Genomic DNA, 13,946 nt, shown 5'->3' with positions numbered 1-13,946 from the left:
GTAGTACGCCTTTGTAAATTTTAGACTTAATCAGCAACCCACGAACGCGCCCTTGATTCAAATTATCTCGAAAGGTGACTTGTCATTATGGACTCCAACATTATTGGCATGTCAGCACAAAACACTGACCATGCTGATGGTCCACGCTGGCCACCAGATCGTCCACACGACGATAGGTGTGTACATCCCCCAAACTGTCCACCCAAAGCTAGCCTGTTCAAGAAGATGGCCCATGTCAAGTCCTGCTCCCGCCACTGCGCTGTAGATGACAGTGGCAGGTGCCAGCAACGTTAACAATGTTGCTGATGCCCAGCGCAGAGACTCATTCTTGCTCAGTCCAACAAACGACATGGGTGCCGTGAGGACGCCAATGACAAATGCCAGCGAAAAGTTCAGCGTGGCTAGAGTAGAGAGAGCCATGCCGAGAACCAGGAGGGAGAGCGACTTCATGAGCAGAATCTGCTGCTGCGTGGGCTTGTAGACGGGGAGGACCGCATAGCTGAGCACAAAGGGCGCAGCCGTTGATATGGCAGCGAGCGCAGCGAAAGCCGTAGGAAGAAGCTGCAGAAATGCGCATTAGCCAGTGTCCAACTTGAGTGTCCGACGGGATGTCCTTACCGGGGCTGTTGTGTTGTTCAGTACGTATAGTGGCACAGCTGATAAGGCATGGCAGATGGCCACAATAGCGACGGGAAGCACGAGACTCCTCTCGACAGTAACTGCCGCTACCTCAGTCGCTGGAGCTTTGGTCTGCTTTTTGGCATTTTTCTTGGCGTCCGCATCAACTTGTCCACTCTGTACCCAGAGATAGATAGCCATGATACTAAAGTTGGCAGCTAGTAGCATGGCGCTGGGCAGGTAAGTTCCGATGCTGACAAAGCGGTCTCTCTGCATAAGCAAGTAGAAGAAGAAGCTCTGGTGCAGGTGCTCGAGCAGATTGTTGAGACTGCGAAAGGAGCCTTCTATCACACGGCCCATGGCCATCTCGTCATGGAAGCCTTTGCCGTATGGTTGCAGCGTAACCGCATCGACGTGATAAGGCATGAAGCTGCTGTGGGGACCCCAGGAGTTCCCAAGACTCTGCTTGACCATACCGCGGAAAATGGTAGTCAACCGATGCTTGTAGGTGCCCTTGTGGTGCCGCATGCCCTGTATGAAGCCCGTGATGCCCATTTGCCCGCTTGCGATGTTGCCAACCGAGTTGACAAGGTCTAGGTTTGGCAGCTGTCCATTGACGCCGTCATATATAATCTGCAAGGCCGAGAATCGGTCCACCCCGGGGTAATCGAGCGCAAGCGCGCCTTGTAGGGCGCCGGACTTCAGAGGCAAGGGGGCCACGTTTCGAGGATCGTGAGCATCGTGGTATGCATCGACCCAAGCCTGGGTGCCAGTCTCGCTGTCCGGGGGAAACACTATTATGATATCCTTGGACCATAATGACCAGCCTGAAATAGTCAGCACTTGTGCTAGTAAAGAACGTGAGAGTGTACATACGCTTGAAGTAGCGCGCCAGAGTCAGCGCCAGAGCAACGCCGTTACGGTTCACCTGGCCATTGAGACCTCGTATGGCAGCGACCAGTACTATCGCCTCTGTGGCATCGCCACGGGGAGCTTGCAGTATGCCATAGACGTTCTCTCCGTTGTGAGCACGGCCAGCCGCATTGTACGTATAGCTTTGTCGTCCCACTTTGACCCCTAGACCCTTGAGGATCTCCTCGATTTTGTCGTTTACGCGTCTGCACAGTTTCAGCCTTTGCGTGTTAAATGCTCGCCCGGTATGTATCGATCCTTACGTCTGGTCCTCTTCGCTCGCAAGGACTTCGAGTTCGCTTCGGTAGGCGCGCAGGACGTGACTCTCGCTGCCGCTGAAATACGTATGCACCTGACCCGGAAGGAGGGCATTTTCCGAGATGTATGTTTTCCTCGCATAGTCGTCGAGCGGGAGAAGGAGAAGCCAGACCAGCCCTACGAGCACGCAGAGGAACGACAGGTACGGTGGCAGCTTCTGGACACGCGGGTCGCGACGAAGGGACAGAGCTGTCGCTAGCAGATTGTTAGCGGTTCCTGTTGGGTTACAAGGCTTTGTAAGTTACCGAGTAATCTCGACATGATTGCGATGCAATGCAATCCGTGATGAGACCCCAATACCTGTAGGATCAGGGAAATGATTCAGCAGGAAGCTCTGTACAGTCGGATATTCTTGGCCGGGTAAGGCAAGCTCGTGGTACCTTACCTCCATAGGTCCCCTGAACTGACCTGCCCCACGTCCACTCGCTGGGCCGGCGTGACAACCATCCCTTCGGCCGCCTAGTACTTAGACATTTATCCTGTGGTTACTCGGACGAAGAAAGCTTTGTGTGAGATGAAGTGGTTCTTTTAAGCCATGAGAATTCCAGTAGATCTCGAATCAGCTACGCCCGTTGACTGTGTACACGTAGTATTGATTTTGGCAAAAATGGAAAAAATGCAACGGCCTTTACTACACGAAAATGGAACGTGAGCACACCTAGCCCAGAGCACACCAATACTAGAAGCTAGACTAGCAAAACAGGATAATACAAATACACAACTACATGTTATACAAGGTCCCCATTGATATCTCCAAAGGAACTAGCAGGAGCCTGGGCGAGAGAATGCTGTGTAGGGTAAGTGAGAAAGCCAAGCGAGCGTGTCAGCCCCACTCACGTTAGCGGCGGCCCCGCCGTCGCAATAGCGAGAACCCAATCAAGAGGACACTCCTGTCAAGGAACGGAATCTAGGAACCTTGGAACGCCAATTCCGATCACTATTACACAAAACTTCACCAGAGCAAATACCGCCACACGCGCATTCTTAGCACACCACGAGCACGAACACAGCACCATGGGCGTCACCAACAAGCGAACGATCACCAAGACCCGGCGCAAGACTAGGTACGTCTCCTTTACGGCCGGCTCCTTTCGAACCTCTGCTCACCCCATATAGGGATTTGGATCAGATCAAGGCTGATCTCGAATCGCCCAAGCACCTTGCACAGTTTCAACAGTTGAAGGCTGCTGAAGATCTACCGGCCCTCGGGCGCCACTACTGTGTAGAATGCGCCAAGTACTTTGACAGCGAGGAGGCGCTCAGCAGACACACTTCGGCAAAACCGCACAAGCGCAGGTTTGTGTAATCTAGCTCCTTTCCTGGTCTATTGCTGACTCCATACTAGGCTCAAGCAGCTTCGCGAGGGCCCCTATACACACAAAGAGGCTGATGCCGCTGGGGGTCTTTGGACAGACAATGGCCGCCCTCAGGACGATCCGATCCCCAACGAAGACTCCATCATGACAACATGAGGGTAGCGAATTTACCACACTGCGCTACGAACGGAGGGCGCTTCGGAGCCGAACAGACCCCCTCATAGATCCATCGATGCTACCCGTGGACCCTGGAGGCTTTTCACCAGCCCGCTCAGATTGAGGAGGAGCAGAACGCAGGTCACTAAAAGCCCTCGCAGTAGCTGGTCCACCTGGCAGGGCTTCCGCTGGAGAGGATACTGCGACTACACTCCAAGGGCTCGATTTCGGAAGATCTTGGGAGTCTAGCGATACTTCGAATCGTTCTTTTTGCGAATTAACCAAATGCCGAGGGCGGGAGTGTTGTGCAACGACCGACTAGGACGCCATGTTTTTCCTTCTTTCGCAGCGCTCGTTGAAAAGTGGGCTAGAGGTAGTACTCTAGTACAGTATCATGTGGCCTTTGGGAGGGAAAGGGACGAGGGCTGGTGATAACCATAAGTCAGACGCCACTGCCTCACTTTCAGATGGCGTCGTTCCCTGATTTGGCGTACTCATGCGCAAGACGAAACGTAACGTAGAGACTTTTTATCAATACGAGACCACGACCTGTCGACATTGAAGCTTCTACTCTGAATCGCAGTTGATGCACCATATCTGTGCCGCTGTTCGCGAAGTTGCTCAGGCGGCGGGCTTTGCCCCACTATAATCTGTCCTGTCCCTATTGTGACAATTGTCACATGGATTCACGAAGCCGCATGAAATCTACCATGGATGGAGAGACCCATCGGGTCTTCAGGATGACAACAACCGCGGTGCTTCCGGCGGCTGGAGAAATCGGCGAACCCCGCTACGGGGCGGCGAGCATGACGCTAGCTGAGAGGTCCAAGGTCTCTCACGATCGCACTGTTTCATCAATAATAATTAGGCTCGTCTGTCGGCTGGACTCTCGGACACAAGGAGTCAAGGACCGACCATGGGGGGCCGGTTCTGAGCCTTACTACCGAGGGTGTTAAGCTGCGTCGCGGTTGCGTGGTCCCTCGACATTACTGTGCCTGTATACCGGCTAGCAATTTGGCTTTTTGTCGCCTGTGATCAAGTAGCAAGTCTCTGGTGATCTCTATGAACGTAAGTTACGGATGCATCAACACAGAGCCTCATTGTTTGAGTGATTATCATGTTGCGGATGGACAGGGATTTGTGCCTACGGTATCCGAGGTCTTGAGCCGGGAAAAGATACGCTAATTATGACGCTTGGGGCTTAGAATTTCATCGATGCTGATTGGCTCTCGGCTTTACTCGTAAGCCGAGGCGCAAGGTTCACGTCAAGTTTGATCTCTCGATGCCTTCCAGCTTTCTCTTCTTTCCTACTAATCCTCAAAGCTTTTGGTAAGTTGCGCTTGTGTCCTTGCAATCCCCAACTTGTAGCTGACCGTGGTCAAGGCTCAATCACAACAATGGTAAGCATGATCCGCGCCCTCAATGGCAATCGCAGAGCGTTCTGGTACCCGCGATTGCCCACGTGCCGCTTGTTCGAAACGCGAGCAACGTCGTGTCCACATCCGGGGCCTTCGTGGTCTCGCCCGATACCCATCGCTCTGTGCACCCCCGGTGAGGATCTCAGTCGCCAACGCCTGAATTAGCTCAGGAAGCTGGATCTCGATTCACGTGGACACATGAGATAAGGGTATGCGCTCAGCGCAATGGGCAGATTCGATGGCTGGCCGGTTGAGTACTCTCTCAAGCATGTGTCGGGACTGGTCGTGACCAGTCGTTCGAGCGATTCCCATAACAGAGCTCAAAACAGAACTTTGGAGACTGACTTTTCCAGGCTCCCACACAAGTAGCCACTGCAGCTCTAGGGCGGCGATGTCTCGCCCTCGGTCGCAACCCAATGTACCTCACCAAGGGTCTGCGTTATGCTTCGGGGTCCGCCCTGGACCGCAAGGTGAGTCGAGCTGCATAGCGGATTGTTCTACCTGGTTTTTGACATATGTGAAAGGTTCGCCAAAACAACTGGGAGGAGAACAACTTCATCAATTACAAGAAGATGTCCGAGAACCTGTCGATTGTGCGCAGCCGTCTCAACACCCCCTTGACCTACGCTGAGAAGATCCTGTACTCTCACTTGGACGACCCCCACGGTCAAGACATTCAGCGCGGCAAGTCCTACCTCAAGCTGCGCCCTGACCGTGTTGCTTGCCAGGATGCCACTGCTCAGATGGCCATCCTGCAGTTCATGAGTGCTGGTATGGATAGTGTGGCCAACCCCACCACTGTCCACTGTGATCACTTGATCGAGGCTCAGGTTGGCGGCGTGAAGGATCTCGACCGTGCCATCGACATCAACAAGGAGGTCTACGACTTCTTGTCTACTGCTTGCGCCAAGTACAACATTGGTTTCTGGCGCCCCGGCTCCGGCATTATCCACCAGATCATCCTCGAGAACTACGCCTTCCCCGGTGGTCTCCTCATCGGCACTGACTCGCACACTCCCAATGCCGGAGGTCTGGGTCTGGCAGCTATCGGTGTCGGTGGTGCTGATGCTGTCGATGTCATGGCTGGACTTCCTTGGGAGCTGAAGGCCCCCAAGGTCATTGGTGTCAAGCTCACTGGCAGCCTTTCCGGCTGGTCCACCCCCAAGGGTAAGTTTTCGCTCGCTACTAACTCCCTATATTCTACCGATTGGCGCTAATTTACTTCCACAGACATCATCCTGAAGGTCGCCGATATTCTCACTGTCAAGGGCGGAACTGGTGCCATCGTCGAGTACCACGGTCCTGGTGTTGACACTTTCTCCACCACTGGCATGGCCACTATTTGCAACATGTTTGTCTACACTTGATCAATCACAGAACTACAGCTAACCTTTCGCAGGGGGCAAGTCCATTCCTCGAAACACTACCCTATACTCCGAACTGATGCTAACCAGAACACAGTGCCGAAATTGGTGCCACTACCTCGCTGTTCCCCTACAACGAGCGCATGTACGACTACCTGGCCGCCACCAAGCGCAAGGATATTGGTGACTTTGCCCGCTCCTACGCTGCTGAACTCCGCGCCGACGAGGGTGCCGAGTACGACCAGCTGATCGAGATCAACCTGAGCGAGCTCGAGCCCCACATCAACGGTCCCTTCACCCCCGATCTGGCCACTCCCATCTCCAAGTTCAGCCAGGCCGTCAAGGACAACAACTGGCCCGCCGAGCTCAAGGTCGGTCTGATCGGATCTTGCACCAACTCCTCGTACGAGGACATGTCGCGTGGTGCCTCCATAGCCCGGGATGCCATTAACCACGGCCTCAAGGCCAAGTCCGCCTTCACGGTCACCCCCGGTTCCGAGCAGATCCGCGCCACCATTGAGCGTGACGGTCAGCTGCAGACCTTTGAGGAGTTCGGTGGCATGGTTCTGGCCAATGCCTGCGGTCCCTGCATCGGCCAGTGGGATCGCCAGGACGTCAAGAAGGGCGAGGCAAACTCCATCATCTCTTCCTACAACCGTAACTTCACCGGCCGTAACGATGGTAACCCCGCCACCCACTCCTTTGTCGCCTCTCCTGATCTGGTTGTCGCCATGACCATCGCCGGAACCCTGCACTTCAACCCCTTGACCGACAAGCTCAAGGACAAGGACGGCAACGAGTTCCTTCTCCAGCCGCCCACTGGTGAGGGTCTCCCTGAGCGCGGCTACGACCCCGGTGTCGACACTTACCAGGCACCCCCCAAGGACCGTGCCAGCGTTAACGTCGCTGTCTCGCCCACCTCGGACCGTCTCCAGGTTCTCTCGCCCTTCAACGCATGGGATGGCAAGGACGCCAAGGACCTGCCCATTCTCATCAAGGCCCAGGGCAAGACCACCACCGACCACATCTCCATGGCTGGCCCCTGGCTCAAGTACCGTGGTCACCTTGACAACATTTCCAACAACATGTTGATCGGTGCCATCAACGAGGCCAATGGCGAGGCCAACAAGGTCCAGAACGCTACCACTGGCGAGTGGGGTGCCGTCCCTGCTGTTGCCCGTGACTACAAGAAGAAGGGCATCCAGTGGGTCGTTATCGGTGACTGGAACTACGGTGAGGGCAGCTCTCGCGAGCACGCCGCTCTCGAGCCTCGTCACCTCGGTGGCCTTGCCATCATCACCCGCAGCTTTGCCCGTATTCACGAGACCAACCTGAAGAAACAGGGCATGCTGCCCCTGACCTTCGCCGAGCCCGCCGATTACGACAAGATCAAGCCAGAGGACAAGGCATGTTGCTTTCGTACCATCACTGCAGCGCAAATTTGCTAACACAAAATTTCAGGTTGACATTCTCGCCACCGAACTCGCTGTCGGCAAGCCCGTCACCATGGTCGTCCATCCCAAGGATGGCAAGGACTTTGAGGTCAAGCTTGAGCACACCTTCAACGAGCCCCAGATTGAGTGGTTCAAGAACGGCAGTGCGCTGAACACAATGGCTAAGAACGCGCAATAAAGGTTGTCAGGGTTTTTGTGTGTTGAAGTGTTAAGATACCTAGCCGTTGCAATTTTACAATGTTCAAATGTGACCCATTGGCTCTCGTATACCAAGTCCGCAAGCACAAAGGCTGTAGAAATCGCTACAACGCTCGTAGTCTCATTGTATGCCATGTCAAAATCTGATTACACTTCCATCCATGCCGTTGTATGTCTACACGAACCCGAAAAGTTCACATCCTCTAATGGATGCTGCTTCGAAACGCCATACGCCTCCACAATGCTGTACAGACGGCCATGCCCTGGCCGGCTTTGTGCATGATCTACACAATATGGTACAATAGGTATGTCCCGACATGGCCCATCAAAGACCGAGGACCTCCGAAGCCTATGGCCCGAGGCGCTGCGTGCTGCCGACGAGCTCCGTCGCCGCACTCCCACCCGCTCTATTGTTTGTGGGCAAGACGCCGAACCGCCCGTATGTTTTTTGATCGACACTGACGTAGTGCGGTAGGATCGAAAGAAGGTTGAGGCGAGTCTCTACCCAGCGCAGAGCCCACTCGGGTGGTGCGAGATACTTGATGATGCCCAGACCAGCTGTAAACCGTTAGCCGACTGGCTTTCACATTTCGGCGGTGACTCACCAATGTACCCCATGGCCACGCCGCACAGATGACCCAAGAGACTCGTGCCGGGCATCAGTACGGCCACGGCGAATATCAACATGAGGGGCGTGGTCCATGTGGGAATGTGGTGTGTCCCAATGACGAGATACGGATTTGATTTGAACGTTCGAATGGCCTCCATTCCGAGGAGCAGGAACACCCACATGCTGTAAGAGTACCATTAGCCCTGTTCCCGAACCCAGTCCAGTGGTCTGCGGGCTTACCTGGCGCCCATCACAGCCGTATCCGCGTGGAGTACGAATCGCTCGATCAGCATGTATGCCAGAGCTGGGACGGTGGTGAGCGCTAGAGGCTTCGAGTTAGTCCATGGCAATCTGGTCCGGCCAGGTCAACAACTCACGGCCAAAGAACAACGCCAAGGTGGTCAGGGTCCCATATTCGCTTTCGAATCGCTCCATGAGCGGCGTCAGAGCAACCACATTGACGAGCGCGTGGAATATATTCAGGTGTAGTAGTGGGAATGTCGATAATCGGTGTGCTAAGCGCGTTGGGTTAGTTTGAAGTCATGGATGATCGTTCAGGGGCAGCTAGAGAGCCATTACCTGTCGCAAAATTGATCTTGGAAGGCACCAACGCCCCAAATTCACGAATATCCCATACTGACTGCACACCGACAAGCCATAATGCGCATATTATAGCGACGACGACGCGCGTGAACAACGGCAGCCGGAAGATGTACGACCGGGCTCGCGATGTGCTGAAGCCCTGTACGCTGGGCATTATCTTCTCGGCATGTGCTGCTCGGGCCGGAAACCGTCGAGACAAGGGCGAGAAACTTGAATAATGTCTAGAATATGTTCGTACGGTCGAGTGAAGGCGTTGCTCCAAAGTCAATCGGATGGAGAGGGTTATGTCGTTGCGCTGTGGTGACTTGGGCTTGGGCGCTCGCGTCGTAGCAATTAATCAGTGACTTACAAACTCGGGCTTTTCCTGACTGATCAGCAACACGCTTATCCGCACGTGATCTGGCGCTAGGTTCGCGAGACCATCCAAGTCGCACTCGGGGAATGTGATAGCTAGGGGTAATTAATTTAATTCCTAATTCACTTCACCAGGTGGTGACTGTACAATTGGCATTGGCTGCGAATGACTGAGGTGCTGGTTTCCTCCTAGCCGGACCTTCTGAGAGGCTGATTTCCCTCACCTCTTCACGCCAGACCTTAACTTCAGGTAACTCAGATGTGATCACGACCCCCATGCGAGTCGAATACTAGGCACATGCTCGCAAAATTCACTGCATACCTCGCGGTCGTGCCCTTGCAAGGCCACTGGGGCCATTCCTGCCTCGGGTCGTCGACCTTCCCCTAGCGGTTGAGCTGCCACGAGCTGCAGGGAGTCGAGATTGCCGACTCGCGGTGGTAGTTGTGGTCTTCGTAGCTGATTTTGACGAGGCAGGCGGGTTATCGACGAATGATGTGTCGGTTGTCCTTTCAAATCTGTCAGTGAGGCATACGGTTGTCTCCAAATTTCGACTGACATGAAAGTTGCTTCGGCTTCGTTATCTTGGCGGCCTGTGTATGGAGCTTCCCCTTCTTTACGCTCTCTTTGGAAAGACTCAGCAACCGGCGCCTTTTTATCGCATTAGCCCAGACCCTGATCACAAAGACAAGTATTGAGACACACCTCGGGAAAATCGACACAAAAAGCGTTCATGTTTAGTCCGTAGAGAAAACTGGCAAACGATTCACTAAATCGAGCGAGGCTCTCGTGCATGAGCTGAAAGTGCATCATGTTGGCTTCCAGATCTACCATGGCATCCGACAGCTCAGCAAAAGAAGGCTCGAAGCTGTTGAGGGGGAAATCATCATTTCGTATAGTCGTGTGACGGGCCGACTCGCGAAACTCGGACCTTGAAGAAGGGCGGAGTGGTGTCGTCGGACGCGATGTTCTTGAACGCGACACTGATCGCTTCTCGGGTGCGTCTGTGGACATGATGGCGCGAGGAGAGGGTGTGTGCACGCGCATGAAACAGAAGGCCAAGACTTGAAGGTCGATATTGGTCAAGATATGCGGAATTCTGCAGTCATACGGGCCTCAAGTGAAGCTTCTCACTTCGTCACTGATACCTAACGATACCTAACTTACCTGGTACCAACGTTCCTTACCAGTCACCATGGCGGCGCTGATAGCCCGCCTAATAGTGCTCTGTAACCCCGCCATAGGTAGTTTTCTGGGCTAGCCGTACTTGGTAACTCACACGTGCTCGTATTTCGAGGTTCTGGAGACACCGTCAAACTCAATTCGACCAGTCTGCTCTGCTCAAAGTTTGCATGAGAGAATACTGTACCCTACCTGACCTGTGTAGTAGCGGCTGGCTGTGATGGTTTCGCCTCGCTTGCTGGTAGCCACTGGACTGGCGCTGACGGGGTCTCGGACAACAGGATCTTCCATGGATGCGAACCTACCTCTAGCCTAGCAAGCTGCAAAAGCGCGTCATCGTGACCGGAATTACAAGGCCTGTATATTAAACTCTCGTTTTCCTGCGAATGTCAAGCTTATTTGCCGTGTTTTGATAACGACCTCATTCGGGCATAGACCAACTTGTCGAAAGGGAAGGCACTCCTCAACACTCCTCCAGATTGTCATTGTTGTTGCGCAGTCCACCTGCAACCCGACTCCGACTTCGAATTTTTGCACCACATTGCACGGCACGTCAGCCGCGAATCCCTCGCGGCAGCTTATCCTGCTCATCCTATTCTACGGCCAATGCGCTCCTATGAGGTTCAGGGTTCGATCGATTCTGTTGCTTCGTACTAGGGCCCTTCGCTCCAGCGCTGACATTCGAGTCTTTGTCCCGACTGATCCGTTCCTGGCCCGCTCAGGCCAAGCATTTCCGACCTGGATCGGTAGCATCCGCAATCTTAGCAAACAGCGCAATCCACCTCGCTTTTCTCCCGGGGCTGCAAAGTCTCATCTTCCGCCTCAAGCAAACTATCAAACGACCGGCCCAGAACGTCTTCGCAGCAGCGTCTCTGCTCAAGTCACAACTGCTGTTGCCGCGTCATTAGTGGGGCTACTCGTCTGGATCGTGGTCAGCAAACCGTCGGATACTGGAAGCAGTCAAAACGGTGCTGATTTGCCCTCTCAAGTCCCCGATACAATGGCTGTACAGGTACCAGAAGGACGTCCGGGGAACTTGACTCCCGATCAAGAGGACAAGCTCCGCAAGCTGTGGCTCGCCTTGCTACAGCTCTACGGCGTTGTCGAGGCGCATGAAGAGTCTGCTGCAGATGCTGCGAGCTCCACAGGACAGAGTGGCACAGCCGATGCTGAGAAGCAGAAGAAGAAGCGCTTCAACGTCTTCCGCAAGAACAAAGATGATTCGAAGGCGAAATCCGCCACGCCCTCGGTGAAAGTCGCGGCTGAAGATGACAAGTACGGGCAGACCCAACAGTACCACGAAACACTGGCAAAACTGAGCCCCGAGACTATCCGTGAGACCATATGGGTCATGGTCAAGCACGACCATCCTGACGCCCTGGCGCTGAGATTCCTTCGTGCCCGTAAGTGGGATGTCGACAAGGCGTTGGTAATGATGATCTCCACACTCAACTGGAGACACAGCGACATGCATGTGGACGACGATATCATGAAAAATGGCGAGGCGGGCGCCGTTGCAGATGCCGCTAGCTCTGACGCCAAATTGCAGAAGATGGGCAGCGATTTCCTCGCACAAATTCGCATGGGCAAGAGCTTCCTCCACGGTACAGACAAGAACGGACGCCCTATCTGCGTGGTCCGAGCTCGCCTGCACAAGCAGGGCGAACAGTGTGAAGAAAGTCTAGAGAGGTACACGGTGTACCTCATTGAGTCTACGCGCATGGTCCTATCGCCGCCTGTAGACACAGCTGTGAGTTGATTGTTCGCAATCTCAGCGAAATGGATTGCTGACGATTAAAGACCATCATCTTTGACATGACCGGGTTTTCCATGGCGAACATGGACTACACACCTGTCAAATTCATGATCAAGTGCTTCGAGGCTAACTATCCCGAGTCCTTGGGTGCCGTACTTATCCACCACTCGCCGTGGCTATTCCAGGGTATGTCTAGCCGATTGCGCGTGAAGAAGTAGACAAGGATATAAGACTGATCATTTGGCCTAGGTATCTGGAAGGTCATTCGAGGCTGGCTGGATCCTGTGGTCGCCAGCAAAGTTCACTTTACCAACAATGTGGCCGACTTGTCCGAGTTCATCGAGCCAAGCCAAATTATGAAGGAGCTTGGCGGTGATGATGATTGGGAGTATGAATACAAGGAGCCTATCCCCGGCGAGAATGACAAGATGAAAGACGCAGCCACCAGAGATGCCTTGATCGAGGACCGACACACGATTGTGAAGCAATTCGAGGAAGCCACAATTAAATGGATTGAGAACCCAGAAGCCGCAGAGGCCAAGGCCATTAAGGATAGGAGAGACCAGCTCGCTGCACAACTTAAGCAGGGCTATTGGAAGCTCGATCCATTCGTTCGAGCCCGCTCCTTTTACGACAGGACCGGAGTAATCCAGCCAGATGGCACGGTCAACTGGAGGGTAGCCGGTGAACCGCAGCCCGAGGTCCCAAAGGGCCCCGAGACCTCTGCGGACGATCTGGATTAAGAACTTAAGCATTCCCCGCTGGCATAAGCACATACCTAGAAAGGATTCTAGACCTATAACAGCATCTCACACATTCTTGCACTAGTCTAGTGCTCCAAGTGGTGAACTGATATGACCATTGCTGCACGCTGTCGTCAATAGCGTCCGCGGACTTAACATGGACTACTAAGTGTGTATGCCCCCTTGCAGTTGCAGGTCCTCACATCTTCGACTTGATATCCTCACACAAAGCCTTCAGCCTGTCCATATCGGCTTGCTTGGAGTCCCAACCAATAGTCAGGCCCTCCTTCTCGTTGGGCTTGGGGATCTAAGAGGTTCATTAACGCGAGTTTGACGCATTTATCAAACTATTCTTACCAAATGGAAATGAACCTTGAAACTCATTATCAGCAATGCCCAGATCTAGCAACGCGGCGTACTTACGTGAGGCACCTCTTGGTGGGCGATTGTGCCATTGTTTTGCAGCACGTTGTAGTCCACGGCCCCGGAAGCGGTCACAATCTTCTTGAGAACGGGCTATCGTAAGGCACACGTCAGTTGCAACCCCCAAAGGCAGTCGCCCGAGCCAGCAAGACTTACCAGCACCTCACTGAGATGGTCGTCGGGGATGTCGGCCAACTTGGCACCGTGGAACTTGGGGATCACCAGCTGAAACCAGGGAGGGTGTGGTCAGTAAAGTGGACCATTTGAAGAAGGGCCTGTTCAACATATTGCCCAGGTCGGTCAACGGCATGTTCACTCACTGCATGTCCCTGGGACAATGGGCCAATGTCGAGGAAGGCCAGGGTCTTCTCGCTCTCAAAGAGCTTGAAGCTGGGGATCTCGCCTGTGCAACGCAGAACGTCAGCGGCTGTTGCTACCACTGTGTAGTAGTTTCACACGGGTTTGTCCTACCCTTGATGATGCGGCAGAAGATGCAAGACATGTTCGATTCGGAACTGATCTG

General features: G+C 53.9%; 6 protein-coding genes across 6 annotated transcripts; 3 read left to right on the top strand and 3 right to left on the bottom strand.

The window, feature by feature from the left end:
- Nucleotides 1-111: 111 nt before the first annotated feature.
- J7T54_001878 (GPI transamidase component-like protein) lies at nt 112-2,109 on the bottom strand (the record flags this gene model as incomplete). The annotated part of the gene is made up of 5 exons (XM_051508572.1): nt 112-561; nt 619-1,445; nt 1,495-1,736; nt 1,794-2,037; nt 2,094-2,109. The coding sequence occupies 5 exons, from the start codon at nt 2,107-2,109 to the stop codon at nt 112-114; spliced, it is 1,779 nt and encodes a 592-aa protein (XP_051360318.1).
- Nucleotides 2,110-2,862: 753 nt separating this feature from the next.
- On the top strand, nt 2,863-3,320 carry J7T54_001877 (uncharacterized protein; the record flags this gene model as incomplete). The annotated part of the gene is made up of 3 exons (XM_051508571.1): nt 2,863-2,912; nt 2,965-3,144; nt 3,194-3,320. The coding sequence occupies 3 exons, from the start codon at nt 2,863-2,865 to the stop codon at nt 3,318-3,320; spliced, it is 357 nt and encodes a 118-aa protein (XP_051360317.1).
- Nucleotides 3,321-5,154: 1,834 nt separating this feature from the next.
- Nucleotides 5,155-7,550, top strand: J7T54_001876 (aconitate hydratase; the record flags this gene model as incomplete). Its single annotated transcript, XM_051508570.1, has 4 exons — nt 5,155-5,208; nt 5,263-5,905; nt 5,969-6,089; nt 6,200-7,550. The coding sequence occupies 4 exons, from the start codon at nt 5,155-5,157 to the stop codon at nt 7,548-7,550; spliced, it is 2,169 nt and encodes a 722-aa protein (XP_051360316.1).
- A 553-nt stretch (nt 7,551-8,103) lies between these two features.
- On the bottom strand, nt 8,104-9,121 carry J7T54_001875 (Rhomboid protein-like protein; the record flags this gene model as incomplete). The annotated part of the gene is made up of 5 exons (XM_051508569.1): nt 8,104-8,312; nt 8,360-8,547; nt 8,605-8,686; nt 8,742-8,879; nt 8,944-9,121. The coding sequence occupies 5 exons, from the start codon at nt 9,119-9,121 to the stop codon at nt 8,104-8,106; spliced, it is 795 nt and encodes a 264-aa protein (XP_051360315.1).
- Nucleotides 9,122-11,501: 2,380 nt separating this feature from the next.
- J7T54_001874 (CRAL-TRIO domain-containing protein-like protein) lies at nt 11,502-13,000 on the top strand (the record flags this gene model as incomplete). The annotated part of the gene is made up of 3 exons (XM_051508568.1): nt 11,502-12,251; nt 12,302-12,443; nt 12,507-13,000. 3 exons carry the CDS (start codon nt 11,502-11,504, stop codon nt 12,998-13,000), a joined length of 1,386 nt encoding a protein of 461 aa, XP_051360314.1.
- A 199-nt stretch (nt 13,001-13,199) lies between these two features.
- Nucleotides 13,200-13,925, bottom strand: J7T54_001873 (Histidine triad (HIT) protein; the record flags this gene model as incomplete). Its single annotated transcript, XM_051508567.1, has 5 exons — nt 13,200-13,307; nt 13,424-13,516; nt 13,580-13,648; nt 13,744-13,826; nt 13,895-13,925. The coding sequence occupies 5 exons, from the start codon at nt 13,923-13,925 to the stop codon at nt 13,200-13,202; spliced, it is 384 nt and encodes a 127-aa protein (XP_051360313.1).
- Between the last annotated feature and the right edge of the window lie 21 nt (nt 13,926-13,946).

This window comes from Emericellopsis cladophorae, assembly GCF_022114955.1.
Source record: "Emericellopsis cladophorae strain MUM 19.33 chromosome Unknown NODE_46_length_184447_cov_119_232918, whole genome shotgun sequence".
Classification (NCBI taxonomy): domain Eukaryota; kingdom Fungi; phylum Ascomycota; class Sordariomycetes; order Hypocreales; family Bionectriaceae; genus Emericellopsis; species Emericellopsis cladophorae.
This window is presented reverse-complemented; position numbering and strand designations above follow the sequence as displayed.